The following is a 15,150-nucleotide window of genomic DNA, read 5'->3' on the forward strand; positions in this document are numbered from 1 at the left end:
TTTACTTTCATCTGGTCATTTCCTCATGCCAAGTCACGAACCTCCATGTCATTTCAGATCTGCCCATTTCCTTTTGCTTTGCTGTCACTCCCTTCCCTTCACCTGGGTTCTGCGCCTGCAGCTCATTCCTTTGTTAGTCCCTCAGTTTAAATACCAGTCCACTTCCCTATGTTCTCTGCCAGATTGTCTCTTGCATTACACTGAGCTTTCCCGCACTATTCCCTGTTTCCTGTACCTTCCGTCCCAACCTCTGCCTGTTTCCCTGGACTCTGGTTCTCTGCCTGTATCCCTGGATCTTGATTCTCTGCCTGTTTCCCTGCCGGATACGTTTGCCCTCTCTGACTGATCTCCTGGTTTTGATCTGTGCCTGTTTTCTGGAATAAACCTCGTGGACTCGATTGTTCTCGTGTCGTGCTTGTGGGTTCACATCCATTCTGAGTCAGTGAGCGGTACACTTCTAAATGTTATATTTAGTCACAAAGTCGCTGTGGCAGAGCCGCCTGCCACACAGCACCCGAGCAGCGTTTTCAGGGCCCTCTGGCACAGAGACACAGACAATGGGGTTTCAGACACACCGGTTTATTGTCGCGAGTGGGCTGGGTGGAACAAGCCCTAGGGCAGATGGACAGCGTGTCATGACAAGGGCTCCTCTCCTGAGTGTGTGTGACGATGGGGGTTTTACCTGTTGCTCGTTAGACCGAATCAACGAGCAACAGGTATGCAGCCACTCTGATCCTGGGCCCCAAATACCTAGACCCAGGACAGGTGTGGCTGCCCAAACCACACCATCCCCACACCACAATCGCATTGAGTGTCTTTATACATGCAGCACCCGAGCGAGGCAGCATCTCCATGCATGTGATGCTAACAGCATTAGGTGTGTTAGAGGTGAGAGTTCATTGGATTACACATGTCCACCTAATCTCATCTGGCACCGTTTCTAGGGATTACGCGCTGTGTGAGTGCATGCTCGCGTGTGGAGTACTTACTTTGTCCCAGAGTATGATGCAGAGGCAAGAGAGGTGAATCAGGAGATTAAAGGCAGATTTGTGTTAATGCACGTGGCTGTGCTGCGGCACAAGGCTAAGGCGCTCTAATTCAGCCCATACCATCGTGGAAAGAGAAAGGCAGGATTTGGACAGTTGTAAAAAAACAAAAAAAAACACCTTGCCATGACAGAGGTGGATGTTTCATTCATCCTCCCTTTGCATCTGCCGGGCAGGGCTGTACCTGGTGTCTGTCACCATGGTAACAGCAGCTATCGTGTCCATGTTACGTCCCTACAATAGGTCTATGGAAATTAGACCGTTTTATCTGCGTATTTTACAACCAGTACACATGCACACAAGGTACCACTCAGTAAAGATGGAGACAGCGGTAAAATGATCTGCTCTTAGGGCTGGTTTTCTACTGCTAGGATTCTCTCACAACTACTATGGAACAAAGTAGCATACACTGAAAAAGAAATAGTAAAGAAATAAACAAAAACTGATTTATATCCAAGTCTGTAGACACGACCTCATATAGAAGATGCCTTGGCTTTGTTGGTTAACATTGTTTTTAAGTAACAAGCTACAGAAATATCTGTCACAGCTCGCGTACTTTAACCGCTGAGCCCCCGCTGTGGAAAAACACAACCGGCCTTTGGAAATTCAGTCGGCGACGAGCATTTGGTGCTACTCCCTCCTTGGGGGAGATGGGTGGCAGATGCTTTAATTTAAGAATGGTGGCTATCTTAAATGGTCCGCTGGACAGGTTTCGACATTTCAGTTTATCGATGCAAATTGTCAATCTGAATATATTTCAGCGTTACGACCAAGTCAGGCGGCAAGTCAAGCTCAGCAGCAAGCCGCCCAAATTACGTTTATGTCAAAGATGTCACGGATAACACTGACTCGAGAGTTGGAATTGAGATTTGACTGACGTAGAGACAGACAGCCAATCACTACTTTTATAGCTCTTAGTACAGGCGTCCTGATTGGCTCACTGATTCTGGTGAGCCGGTGATAAGGAAATTGATTGATCACTGATTCGGAAGAGGAAAAAAATTTAGGTTTACGTTTAAATTGTAACAAATAGTTAATGCCCAGCAAGTGGAAAAAGTTTTCAGAAAAATACTACTGACTGCAGGACGGAGTAGCCCACGATGGCTTTCTTTAATACGTGGGGTTCCTTACAAATCAGCATGTTCAATGTCCGCATTAGCTCATAGCGCTAAGCAGTACAAAGTAATTAATCACTGTAAACAAAGGAAATAGTGCACAGCATCAGTGTATATCACAGTGTAAACGCCTGCTGGTATAGTCAAAATCCCACGTTCCAGAAGCCAGTTGATGTTTATCACGTTGAACTGTGGTATAAAGTACGGAAAGTATATCAAACCAGAGTTGAATTATTTCCAAATAAAACTGAAAGACGATAAACTACAATATTGGATTACCTCCCGTCCCGAGCGGAGTGACCGAAAGATGCATAAGCTGTGTTTTCTGAGAGATTATGGGAAATGGCTCTGCACTTAATTGCAGGCAGTCTTTTAACATAATGGCTTCCTGTGAAAACGTAGTGTAGCCCGTATTGTAAAAACATGGGCTGACAACCCACTTGGATATTTCTCCATTTTGGCGTTTATCTGCATTTCTTTCTATTGTTCTGAGAGACGCAATCTTCAGTGTTCAGCCGCTCTGTGAGTGTATTTGTCAGCCTGGGAATTGCACGATTATGAAGTTTGGCAGATTTGTAGCGAAGGAGTTTGTTTTCTTTGAACCCCTTCTTCGGAATAACTAAACCGTGCACACACGCTCGCTCTCTCTCTCTCTCTCTCTCTCTCTCTCTCTCTCTCTCTCTCTCTCTCTCTCTCTCTCTCTCTCTCTCTCTCACACACACACTCGTGCATAACCTCTCATCTTCTCGTGTGTTTTTGGAAGAGAGGGGAAAAAAAAAACGAAGACTGTCCCACTTTTCCTTCTCCCGTCTCCTGCGCCGCCGTTCGGTAATTTCTCCGGCGCTCTGGCTAATTGGTTGCAAGCTGGGGGAAAAGTTTTGCGCCGTCGCTCCCGCCGCCTCGTTTACAAGCTGGAGCGAGAGAGAGGAGAGAGTCGAGGGGGAGGGAAAGGTGGAGGGAAGACGGAGCAGAAGGAAAATACTGGAGGTAGGTAGAGAGAGAAGGGGGTCTTTTCTGCGTGTGAAAGTCGTATGCGAGCTGATAAACATTCGTCCTCATGCATTGTGGCTAGCAGGAGTGTAAACAAATGGAAATGCGAGAAGAAAGTAAGTGGAGGTGGGGGGACGACGACGAGTGTTCAGGTGTGCTCCTACCGAAACCACCGCGGTGGTCAAAAGGGGAATTTGGGTTGGCTCGCAATTGATTAGGATGAGAGAGAGAGAGAGAGAGAGAGAGAGAGAGAGAGAGAGAGAGAGAGAGAGAGAGAGGTGAAGAATTGAGTGAGAGAGAAACTAGGACAAGTCCTGAAAGACCATTGTGCTCTTTTTTCCCTTCCCAGCAGGTCTCCAGTGCATTGGAAAAACTGCTATCTCACTGCGCGCCCCCAGCTTGCTTGCCGTCTCTCACTTTCACTCCATTCTCCTTTGCTTTCCTCGACTTCATTCATTTATCTTTTCCTGCCCTTCTCCCCTCCAATCTGCCTCTCCATCTCCTTGGCCTCTCTCTCTCTCTCTCAGTCGCCCGATATACACAAACCCTGAGTGTTTGATCCGAACCGTCGGTGGTCACTTTGGCCAGGAAATTACAAATGCACGCCCATGAAATACTTGAAAAAGAGTCCAAAAACAGTTTAAACTGTGTACATATTATAACAACCTTCACCCGTGTACATTGTGGGTTTTATCCAGGCCAATCAGCCCTGAATTGCTGTACTACGGAGAGTATAGTTAATAAACTAAGTAGTAGTTAGCTGGATTACCTTGCACTTGTTTAGTTTACTCACACAAAATGATGCTCTCTCTTTTTCTCAATATGCCACTGAGGTTCACTTCATACAACTGAAGCTTATTTGGCCTCAATCACAGAAACACCCCCCCCTCCCTTCAGTCAAAGAGAGAAGGAGATAGAGACCGCTCATTTGACCTTTATCCTAACGTAAGGCTCTTGGGAGTTTTTCTGTTTTTGGTCGGCCTGAGCCAGACAAGAGGAATGTTTACAACGAAGCCGGGTATTATCCTACTTGCCGACGCGTTGGCATGAGTCAAGCCATGAGTGCGTCTGCCGAGAAACCGAGCTAGGGGTGGAAAAGTGTGGGGGCCCGCAGAAAGGGTGGTCTTGTATTCATCTAAATGAGAAAGTGTCTACATTACTATCAGGGTACACTAAAGCTACTCTGTAAGAGAGCTGATACAGGTGAGAGAGAGAGAGTGTGTGGGTGGGTGGGTGTGTGTTTGAGAAGCAACAAGAAGGGGAGTTTTCTAATACTTGGAACCGTGTGTGTGTGTGTGTGTGTGTGTGTGTGTGTGTGTGTGTGTGTGTGTGTGTGTGTGTGTGTGTGTGTGTGTGTGTGTGTGTGTGAGAGAGTTGTTTGACTTTATCCAAAGTGCCAGCTCTAGAGGTATTGAGCATATCCTCCTGCAGCCTCAAACAGAGTTGCCTGTGTGTGTGTGTGTGTGTGTGTGTCCCCTCCCTGCACACATACCTGTGTTTTAATCCCTCTGTCTTGTGTATATTTGACTTGTGGCTCTTGCCGCAGAGAAGCCCATTGTTAGTGTTAGGATGGGCTGTGGCGATCCTGCGGTCCTTCAGTTGTTGTTTTTGGGGTTTTTTTAACAGCGTTGGCGTTATGGCTCAAGTAGTCTTGTCAGGCATCGCAAATATGCCAAGTATGCTGGTGTTTGGTCTTCCTCTCCCACCGTCCCTTTGTTCCTGCGTTGCTTTAATGCCCGTCTCGCTACGTTTAGCTTAATTAGGCAAATGGGCCTTTCATGCAAGTAAATCGGAGGAGAGTTTTTGCTGGAATTTGACAGCAATGGATCCAACTGCTTACTTACAGGTATACAAAGGCTCCTTCACCCCCTAGGTGTTCAAGACGGTTTTTTACATATCATCATGTCGTTTTACGGATGCTTTTGTCCAAAATGACATACAATAAGTATGTCGTCACAGTATCAAACCAACTGTATGTCAGTCACAGCCAATTATAAGTTTTCTAGAAACAAGAAATACTAGTGGAGTTAAAGAGAGTTTAGGGTCCAGGTAAAGTCTGAAGAGATGAGAAGAGTCGCGACTGGCATAAACGACCCTTGAGACCACCTAGTGGTGGAGGACAGAGGCGGGCCCGCAAGGGTGGAGGGCGCGATTGAGTTGGGAGTTTGGAACCTGACCAGTGTTTGGAGATATGAAGGAGCAGTTCAATGGATGGCCTGTAGGAGAGCACCTGTGTTTTCAATTTGATCCGAGCAGAGACGGCAAGCCAGTGAAGTGATCGAAGGAGGGGAGTGACCTGAACAAATTTTAGCAGGTTGAACACGAGACGGGCTGTGTTAGTAGTTGTTGTCGGCCCCCCCCGGCTGGGAAGGTAACGGCATGAGGCCCCAGCTGTCCGTCAAAGTACGGTAACTGTGCTACTCTGGTGCGTATGAGACAACATTTTATTTGGGCCTGGGTTGGAAAATGAGTTTCAACACTGCCAATTAATAGTCATTTAAAGGGTGTCCATCCCAACCACCATAGGCACAACATATTCATAGCATATTTACAATATCTTAGTGTTTCTTTGATTCAGTTATGTTAAAGTGGATCTCAAATGAGATGAAGTCCAAATAATGAATTGGTACCTGTACCGTTCCAAGCCGATTATTATTGGTGTCGGTTATGGGAGCAGGTATTCCCTGGTGGGCAGCAGCGCAATGTTTGGATTCAATGTCTGGCCTGTAGCAATGACCGAGTTCACAACAGGAAGAGGAAGAAGGCCTTCGTCAGAGCAGCATGGGGCTGTGAGTCAGCACAGGGAGTGACCAGCTGGTTGCGCACAGCACATGATGTTGACTGGCTGCTCAGCCTCCATCAAAGCATTTAACCTCACACACATTTACACACACAGGCTGCCTAGAGGAGCAATTCAATGGTCTTATTGTGCCCTTTCATTGAGAAACCAGCACGCCAGTCATCGGTTTTGCCGGCAAGTCTTCGAGAGAAGTGACAATTCAAAAGGGCCCGCGCTCAGGGCCAAGAGCCTCTCCTGTCATATTCTCCTGTCTTAATTATCTTATCAGTGAGTCGGTAAAAGTAAAAAAGTAAAATGATAATCACTGTTTCTGACCCGCTTGTTCGCTGTGTTTCTCCCCCCACAGATGGTTCCCTCCCTAAAGAGCAGAAAGGAGATGTATCCAGTCAGATAGCAGGTAAAGGGAGTCCACACACACACACACACACACACACACACACACACACACACACACATTCACACCTACTCACATCTTCTCTAAAAACAAACCCGCTCGGCCCTACCCTCCTTTGCCCCCCCATACCCAAGCTTTCCGAATTGATCTGGTGCTGTAAAACGTCCGTTCGATTTTGTAGTCGTAGAGAGAAACCCACCAAATTTGTGCTGCTCCTACTCACATTCCCTCTTTCTAACCTCCAAATAGGGGGGAAAACCAAGAATCCAAAACAACAGAAATGCGATTGGCGGCGGGCGCGTCCAACGTGGTCACCTTGCCACCGGCCCCAGGGCCTTGTTAGGGGGGCGTCATCATGGTCGTCACCCCGTCAGTAACTTCTCAGTTTTGGAGTGTGTTTCTGGGGCGGGGTCGGTGAGAATTAGGCTGGCCCATCTGTCAGCCCTGCTGTAGCAGACGAACGGAGTCTGAAGGAAAGAGTGAGGGGTGGAGGGGAGGGGGCTTGCGTTATGTAATAAAGTTATAATGTCTTTGAACTGTACCGGATGTACCGGGAAGTGCTTTTAGTAATGAGGCCCTTTCTGTGTTTCACGACTGTTTTTGTTTTTTTTGCAAGACCAAGATCAGGTGCAGATAAACAGGCACGGTTGCCAAAAAGCTGTCGTCATTTCCTTCCTTCCTTCCTTCCTTCCTTCCTTCCTTCCCTCCCTCCCTCCCTCCCTCTCTCCCGTCGCTTGTTCCTTTTCTTCCCTCCCCTCCCCTCCTCCTCCTTGCTGTGTTTGGGTCACCGGGGTAACCGTGGCCTGTTTCTCTCCCCTAGTTTACCCTACCCTGCTATTAGAGGTCTGGTTGGATGGAGGGAAGACTGAAAGAGGGTAGGGATGGAGAGATGGAACTCTGTTAGGCCAAGACACAGACTGGGGGGGGTGGGGGGTGCAAAAGAGGAAAAATTGGGGTGAAGAGTCGAGTCTGAGTGGGCTGTTCGATCACTTAGGTTGTCAGCGTGGCGTTTTCCATAATGACACAGTGATTTTCAACACGCTGGGAATGGGAAGGCAATAATTTTGCATACTGTATCGTTAACTACTTATCTATTTGTGTGTGTGTGTGTGTGTGTGTGTGTGTGTGTGTGTGTGTGTGTGTGTGTGTGTGTGTGTGTGTGTGTGTGTGTGTGTGTGTGTGTGTGTGTGTGTGTGTGTGTGTGTGTGTGTGTGTGCGCGCGCGCGCGCAAACACACTCTCTGTGCCAGCTGCACCCACAGTGAGTGCATTGTCCGACCTCCACAGCTGTGCCTGGTCAGACAGACAGCAGCCAATCAGATCAGTTGAGCTCGCGGCACTGTCCAATAGGAGGTTGCTATGGACCAATATGTGGGGGGAGACGCCCTTAAAAAAAAAAAAAAAAAATCCACTTTTCCATATTATGAGGTATGAAATATCAGAGGGAATTTGACTTGAAAAGCTACATTTTTACTGAGTTCTAGTCATATCTTTGGATTCCTTGAAATATGACAGTGGATATAACCAGATATGATAATAAATGCAGTGATATCCACTTATATAAAAATCAAGAGAGCGAGGGAGAGGCAACAAGCTGGTTGATTAAGCGGCAGGAAGTGAATCAGCGCTGCAGGTGGTGGAGGAAGACAATACGAGCGCGACAGGGAAAAGGAGAATTGGCGAGAGAGGAAGGGTAAACAGGGTTTCAGCGGTAGAGGGGGGAACAGAGGAAGAAAGAGGCAGATGCTGGAGGCCACCGGAGAAGGAGCGAGAGAGCCATGGAAGGAAAGAGAAAGATAAACTATCTATTGTGGCATCTTTATTCCAGCAGCCCCTCTGACACGGTGAAAGAGAACACCGGCATCAATTCCACCCACACATACACCCACACACTTCTCCATATAGAAGTATGGAGACTAAGATAGGTTTGCGTGATACATATTGATGGGGTCAATACAGATCATACCCTTTTTATCTGTCATCTGATATTGTGACAGCAAAAGCGGAAAAGCTGTGCTGGAACTTCCACAGTTGAATTGCTCCATTTGGGATTTCAGTGTGAGGTTTAGATGTGTCCAGCTTGCTGGTGTTTAGTTGACTAGCATTTTGGCGTGGGGTCGATACTCCCACATGGGCAGCAGCCTCGTTGAATTCCTGCCATTCCCACGCATCCCTCAGCGAAGAATTCCAGACAAGGGGAAATCTGCAGCCACAGGAGGTGCTACGTTCGTCCCTCTTCTAACATGGTCCAAAGGCCCCTTTCCTCCAATCTTGCTTGATGGTATCTTGTCTTTCTCATTCTCTTTCTTTGCCTGGACAGTTGGTTTGGAGAGAGTGACATCACAAGCTCTCCAGATCCATTATCGGGTTGGTATTTAACCGATATATAACCGGTATATAACCCCGCCCGACCCATAGCGGCTGGTTTAGGAAACAGTGTGTCCAATTCAGCTGCTGGCAGGCAACTATTATGAGATTACCATGGATGGCACTTCAACCTCAAATTAGATGTATGTGTGTGTGTACGTGTAGAGCATGTGTGCACGCATACTTGGATTTCCACTTGCATGCTTGTGTTCTGTAGCGCTCTGGTGTCCATACCACCACTCTACATCTGTTTGGATCCAGCCAACTGTTGCATTCTCTCTCTCTCTCTCTCTCTCTCTCTCTCTCTCTCTCTCTCTCTCTCTCTCTCTCTCTCTCTCTCTCTCTCTCTCTCTCTCTCTCTCTCTCTCTCTCTCTCTCTCTCTCTCTCTCTCTCTCTCTCTCTCTCTCTCTCTCTCTCTCTCTCTCTCTCTCTCTCTCTCTCTCCTGTCTTGCAAACATAGACTCACACACATATACACACACCCCCTACACCCTAGGGTATTTGTAGCACTCCCCCTGTAGTAGTCCTATAAGCGTGTTACTGAGTAGATTGCTTTTGTAGTATAAGCCTGTCTAATGCCCACTTGACCTCTCAGGCCTTTACTACTCCTTTGATGAGTTAGACAAGTACACACAGACACACACACACACTTGGCATATTATACACACACACTGTATTGATTTTTATTTTATTTTTGGTGCCTTTGTAAGATATTTACAGACAATAAATATTGGAGAAAGCATCATGAGTGATGCGTATATGACCAAGCAGGGAGAGGAGCTGATTAGCACAACATCTTTGGAGTTCACAAAGCTGCATTACTTTATTGTAATGCAGGCTTAAAGACAACATTTAACTTTTTCATGATATTGCAAAAACAAAAACACCAGACAATATCAAGTCTCATGACGAGACAAATTTCATGCAACGACTTGACACAAAGAAGCATGCTGGATGTTTCTAATGAGGAAAGAATATATATAGAAAATATGCATACTTGGGTACAAAAATCTCTGCATTCTCCACATCTGTCCTTAAGTTCCTCCCAAACGTCTTTCGCGGTCTTCAAGAGTGCAACGCATGCATGATTACGCCACACATTTAGGATTACCTCTCACCCGACCCGCTCTCCCTGCCATATCAGCCTTCTCAGTATCGGCCTTTAAACCCCCACCCCCACTAAAAAAAAAAAAGACAGGCGGATTAACGGCTCTCAAAGTTAAGCCTACCCCATCCTGAAGCCACCGGGAGACACTGAAATAGCTTCCACCCCGCAAGGTCCACAAGCAACATCGGACCCGCGACACCAACACCGAGCCGTTCCGGAAGGAGGCGCGGGAAAGAACCTCAAGGAGGGGACTTGGGTTTGGATCAGCAACAACATTTCATCCAGTTCTGCATGTTCCTTCTCCCGTCAGCCTAGGGGCCCCTGACCTCCGTGGAAGGATTTTACAATGATATTCATCTCAATGTCCTGAGGACCATTTATTTGTTCATTTTTGAGATGCTTTGCCTGGCTACCGGTCACCAGTGGCGGTTCGCCCAGACCAGCTCCGCCCTCATACCGCTGACAGGTACAGGGTCGCCATCTTGAAGTACGCCCTTAGTTATTCACAGCTGTGAGGGGGGCTGCTGTCCCCTTTCCTCTTCCGATCTCCTCTTCCTCCTCTCCTCATCTATTCTCGCTGGTGGGAAGCGACTGGACAGGTGGAATTGAATTTGTCCTCTGCCACATTGCTTTGTTGAAAAGCCAGAGGCCTAAAAGCCAGAGCGGTAGGAGGATGCAGAGAGCGCAGGGATGAAATGATCTCGCTCTTTGTGGTTATGGCATCGGTGTCTGCACTAGCATTTCTGTCCCCTTTTTGTACTCTGTATTATCTCACCCATCCCTATTGTCATTATATATTGCGTTGGGAGTGAACCATTAGCCGTTTTCCCTTCTATAGATTCTGGTCAGGATCTTTAAGGCTCCCCAAGCACTTTAACAGAGTCTGAGGGGTCTATCAATTTACACACACACACACACACGGTGTGTGTGTGTGTGTGTGTGTGTGTGTGTGTGTGTGTGTGTGTGTGTGTGTGTGTGTGTGTGTGTGTGTGTGTGTGTGTGTGTGTGTGTGTGTGTGTGTGTGTGTGTCATCCCCTCACTTTTATGGGTTCCTCTCCTTTGACGGTTTCAGATGTTATTCTGCCTCTGTTTTCTGACCTGGTCACGCTATAAATAGCCATTAGACCCTGAGCCGCGCCATTGTGCAGCTTTTTGCACTCCCCCAAGACCACACAGCCAGGGGAGAAGGTGCTTGTTTGTATGTGTGTGTGTGCCGCAGGCTTTGCACAATAGTGTTTTGAGAAAGACGGAGATAAGAAAAAGTGCGATTTGGTGCCTGGGTGATAATCCCGGTGTCTTGTTTGGAGATAAGTAGCAAAGCGAGCCACCAGGTGCGGCCGAAAAAGCCATCTAGCCTGTTGTCTAACTTTATCTATTCTCATTGTGTCCACCTCTCTCTCCTCTCGCTCTCCCTTTTGTGATCACCCACCTGTGCCTGTCTAAGTAGGAGATGGACAACAAAGACTGTAATGGCAAAATGGAATGTGGTCAAAATGTAGTTCAGCAGATAGGGCTGAAGGATTAATCGAATTCAAAGTGAATCACAAATCGCAATTTAATAGAACACAATTTTCAAATCGCAAAGGCTGCAATAAAAAAAAATAATTACAATAAAAAATGAAAAGGTTTCGTATTTTATGTTACACAATCCAACCAAGGGCGGCTGTTCCTATAGGCGATATAGGCGGCCGCCTCGCACACCATCCCAAGGGGTGCGGAGAGGAAGCGATCATGCCGCAATTTGCACACCTGTCTCCCTCGCCAACGGTACTGAAGAAGCGCATGCGAGTGAACATTGCGGTGGTTTTGATTTACATAAAGATGAAAAAAAGGAAAATAATCAAATGTAATTTATTGACAGAACCCATATTTCCTCAAATACTGACCGTGGGCCTTGATTTACCTCAACCTCACGGGAACGGTCGGGACGCACAGTGGACCCGAGATCACTCTCCATTACACAGTCCACTGTCCTGATCCAAGGCCTAACGTCCCTTAGTTAAAAATGTTCATATAATAGAAGTAGAAACTCACGAAAACAATAGATCTGAAATAACACACCTGACAACCAGAACACGGCAACCACACGGGCTGTGCTCGGGGTGCGGCGCAGCGCTGGAGGAGTAAAAACACACACACAGACGGTATCTATAAAACACGCTTTGGATGTTGCGGCTCCGTAAAAAACGAGCTTGTTGACCCGGGAAAAGGAGGAGGTTGAAAGGCAGGTTGCATCAATCGTGACAAGGGGAGCTCTCAGAGCGAGAGAAAGATGAAGGACAAGGTTTGCGTCTGTGGCTTGCACAGAGAACACCGCAAGAACCCAAGTCACCGCGTCAGTTTGTTCTTATCTTGTTCTGAACACATCTTACCTCCACCTTCACCCGCGCCGCCTATAGCGATTGTTTTAAGCAAACCTCCGCGCTGCCCCCCGATGGAACCCGGTGCTCCGTCCCGGGCCACGGTACGCTGTGCGGGGGCGTCTGCTGCTGGCAGAGCTCGGAACACCTGTAGAGTCCGGATGGCGCCCCTTCGAGAACACTGTGCCTGTTTTTCTTTTGTTGTTTTTTTACATTTATTTTTTTATCTAATGAGCATAAAATTGTCCCTGAGCAAATGTGGACGTATGCACACAACACTTTGCTAAAAAATAATACATTTCTGCTGAAACACTGCATATTTTTCGGATGTTCATTTTCAGATTCGAACAATTACAAGGCTTGGAGTTATATGAATGAATCAATATACTACTACTGTGATTGGAGGTTTATCTTTTTACAATTCAGTAGTTAAATAAAGATATGTTATTCATATCAATTAATGCATCAATTCATTTTATTTCATCATAACACATAGGCATGGCCTACAGGAAAGAGCAGTTTATATGTTGACTGTATCCATTTGTGCGTTGGTCGTACTATAGAATGATCTATTGTTTGTGTTTAGTGAATAATACAGAAGATAGGAAACTTAAAAAAAAAAAATTGCATACTAAATCGAATATTGGTTTAAAAAAAATAAAAAAAATGGCAATTTGATTATTTTTCTAAATCGTTCAGCCTTAGCGGCAGACAATGTCGAGATTTTATGAGGACGGAAAACATCTCCAGATATGATTGTCACAAGTTAAGTGTTTTGTGTGCTGGTTGTTTAAACACAAGTTGTATAGTGCTGTTGTGGAGGTACAGAAATGGACCTTTTTCGTGTACTTCTACTGTGAAGCTTGTGTCCCACCCAGTGTGTGTTTGGGGAGGAGGGCGCTTGCTGATTCGGTGACCGTTACAGTACAGTAGTGAATTCACACATCACTACAAGGCACTCACTATGTGCTCTGTACACACACACACACACACACACACACACACACACATACACACACAGGTTTACTGAGATTTAAATAAGCCCTAACATCCATCACACAGGCGTCATCAGGTTTTGCTGAGCATCAAGGTAACACACAAAAAAAACACACACACACACACACTTAGCAACACAGCAGCCACTGTAGCTCGCCTGTCAGCAGGTCAACATCAGGTTTTTCATTGACCTTTGATTATTCCGCCGCTCACCGGCGACAAGTCAACCACCCGGACGGCCGGGCCACGGACCACCTTCACAATGACCACCTCTGATGAATGCTGGGAAACGTAGTTTGCATCTGCCACAGTTTGCAGTCCCGTAGGTGTGTGTCAGACAAATGGGGAGAGGATGCGAGGAGGACCAAACAGGAACATAAAATAGTGCCAGGCCCTCTCTGTTGTCAACAAACTGCTCAGTCGCGGTGGAATGAGCCCACCTCGTTAGCATAGATGCATAAATACAGAGTACAATCAATACACAAGGGTTTGTGTGTGTATTTTATGGATTCGGTATGTGTGTGTGGGTGGGCGGAGGCATCTTTTACTTTCTTGCATTTCAGAATTTGCGTGATGGGAAATATTCGGAAGCCACTACAAAGGAATTATTTCAGTTATACCTCCCTTTCATCGCTAGATGATTATGTAATGCCTTAATAAGTGTGTGTGTGTGTGTGTGTGTGTGTGTGTGTGTGTGTGTGTGTGTGTGTGTGTGTGTGTGTGTGTGTGTGTGTGTGTGATATGGCAGCAGCGCTCCGCTGCAAGGCGCTGTCGGGTCACACTGAGCACGATATGACATCATCCCTCATCATCTCCCACGGCTCTTATCTCCATCTAATGGTGCTGCTGTCCAGCTTGGGTCAGAGCACACTGGTTCTGCTCATTTATTGTACATGGGAGATTAAAAGGCCTGGTGCAGACCATTCACTGACATACACTAAAGTAGAAACAGACAGCTGGAGTGCTGGAAATGGCCATCAGATGGAAGACAGCGGGGCTACATTAGAGAGCAGGATGGGAAATGTTTTATCCATCTCCTACATGACCAGCACTCCATCATTTCGTTTGAGGGGCATAACCAACAGTGTAGGACACGGTGTTGGCAAAACTGGCCAAAGAAAAATCCAGTCATCAGGCTACCAGGGTCACATGTCCTGAACGTCCTGTACACTGGATGGCACGTGTCGAAGCACTGTTAAGTTGAAATGCGATCTAGTTCTGTGACGACAGTGTCCACCGGAACAACATTTAACACTATTAACGATTCATCGGTGGATCTTAATCTGAAATGCAAATGGTGATATACAATTCCCCATTCCGATACAAGAGTCTTGGGTTGGCCACAGTTGTAGTCCATTGAAACTCCCCAAGTTCTTCTGGGAATTTAGCCTGACGTTCTTTTTTACATTACATACATTATGTCATTTAGCAGATGCGTTTGTCCACAGCAACTTACAGTACAATACAGTATCTAACCCTTCAAACTCGGGTTAAACCGGCTTCACAGGTCGTTTCACCACAAATATGACATAGATGGAGGTTGGGAGGGCGAAGGGTTTGAAAACGGGCAGATGTTAAGACCGATCTCAAAGGGCAAATCGGACCAGAGATGGACTGAGAGGAAGAAAGGGACTCGGGGAGTTGGTTCAGAGACGGAAAAGAGAGTCGTCGGAAGCGAGGAAGTCAAGGACGCTAATAAAGACAGTGTTCGGTTGCCAAAGAAAAATGGAAATTGAACACAGGCGGGACTACAGAAACGGGCCTGGACCATCAGGCACTTAAATGAGGTGTGTGTGTGTGTGTGTGTGTGTGTGTGTGTGTGTGTGTGTGTGTGTGTGTGTGTGTGTGTGTGTGTGTGTGTGTGTGTGTGTGTGTGTGTGTGTGTGTGTGTGTGTGTGTGCCTGCCTATCCAACTGTGTTTTTTGTTTTTTTTTAAAGGGGTAGAAAGGTTCCATTCATCCTGCCCGGCCGTTA

General features: G+C 46.6%; 1 protein-coding gene across 1 annotated transcript in view; it reads left to right on the forward strand.

Annotated features, from left to right (window-relative positions):
* The window catches only part of LOC307236675 (triple functional domain protein), a gene marked incomplete at both ends in the record, with an annotated part of 73,198 nt that overhangs the window by 10,006 nt on the left and 48,042 nt on the right, over window positions 1-15,150 (forward strand). The window contains one exon of the mRNA XM_080009158.1: window positions 6,298-6,348. Coding sequence (XP_079865284.1) covers window positions 6,298-6,348 — 51 coding nt within the window. The remainder of the gene's footprint in view (window positions 1-6,297; window positions 6,349-15,150) is intronic.

Source organism: Zeus faber, assembly GCF_960531495.2.
Source record: "Zeus faber genome assembly, chromosome: 1".
Classification (NCBI taxonomy): domain Eukaryota; kingdom Metazoa; phylum Chordata; class Actinopteri; order Zeiformes; family Zeidae; genus Zeus; species Zeus faber.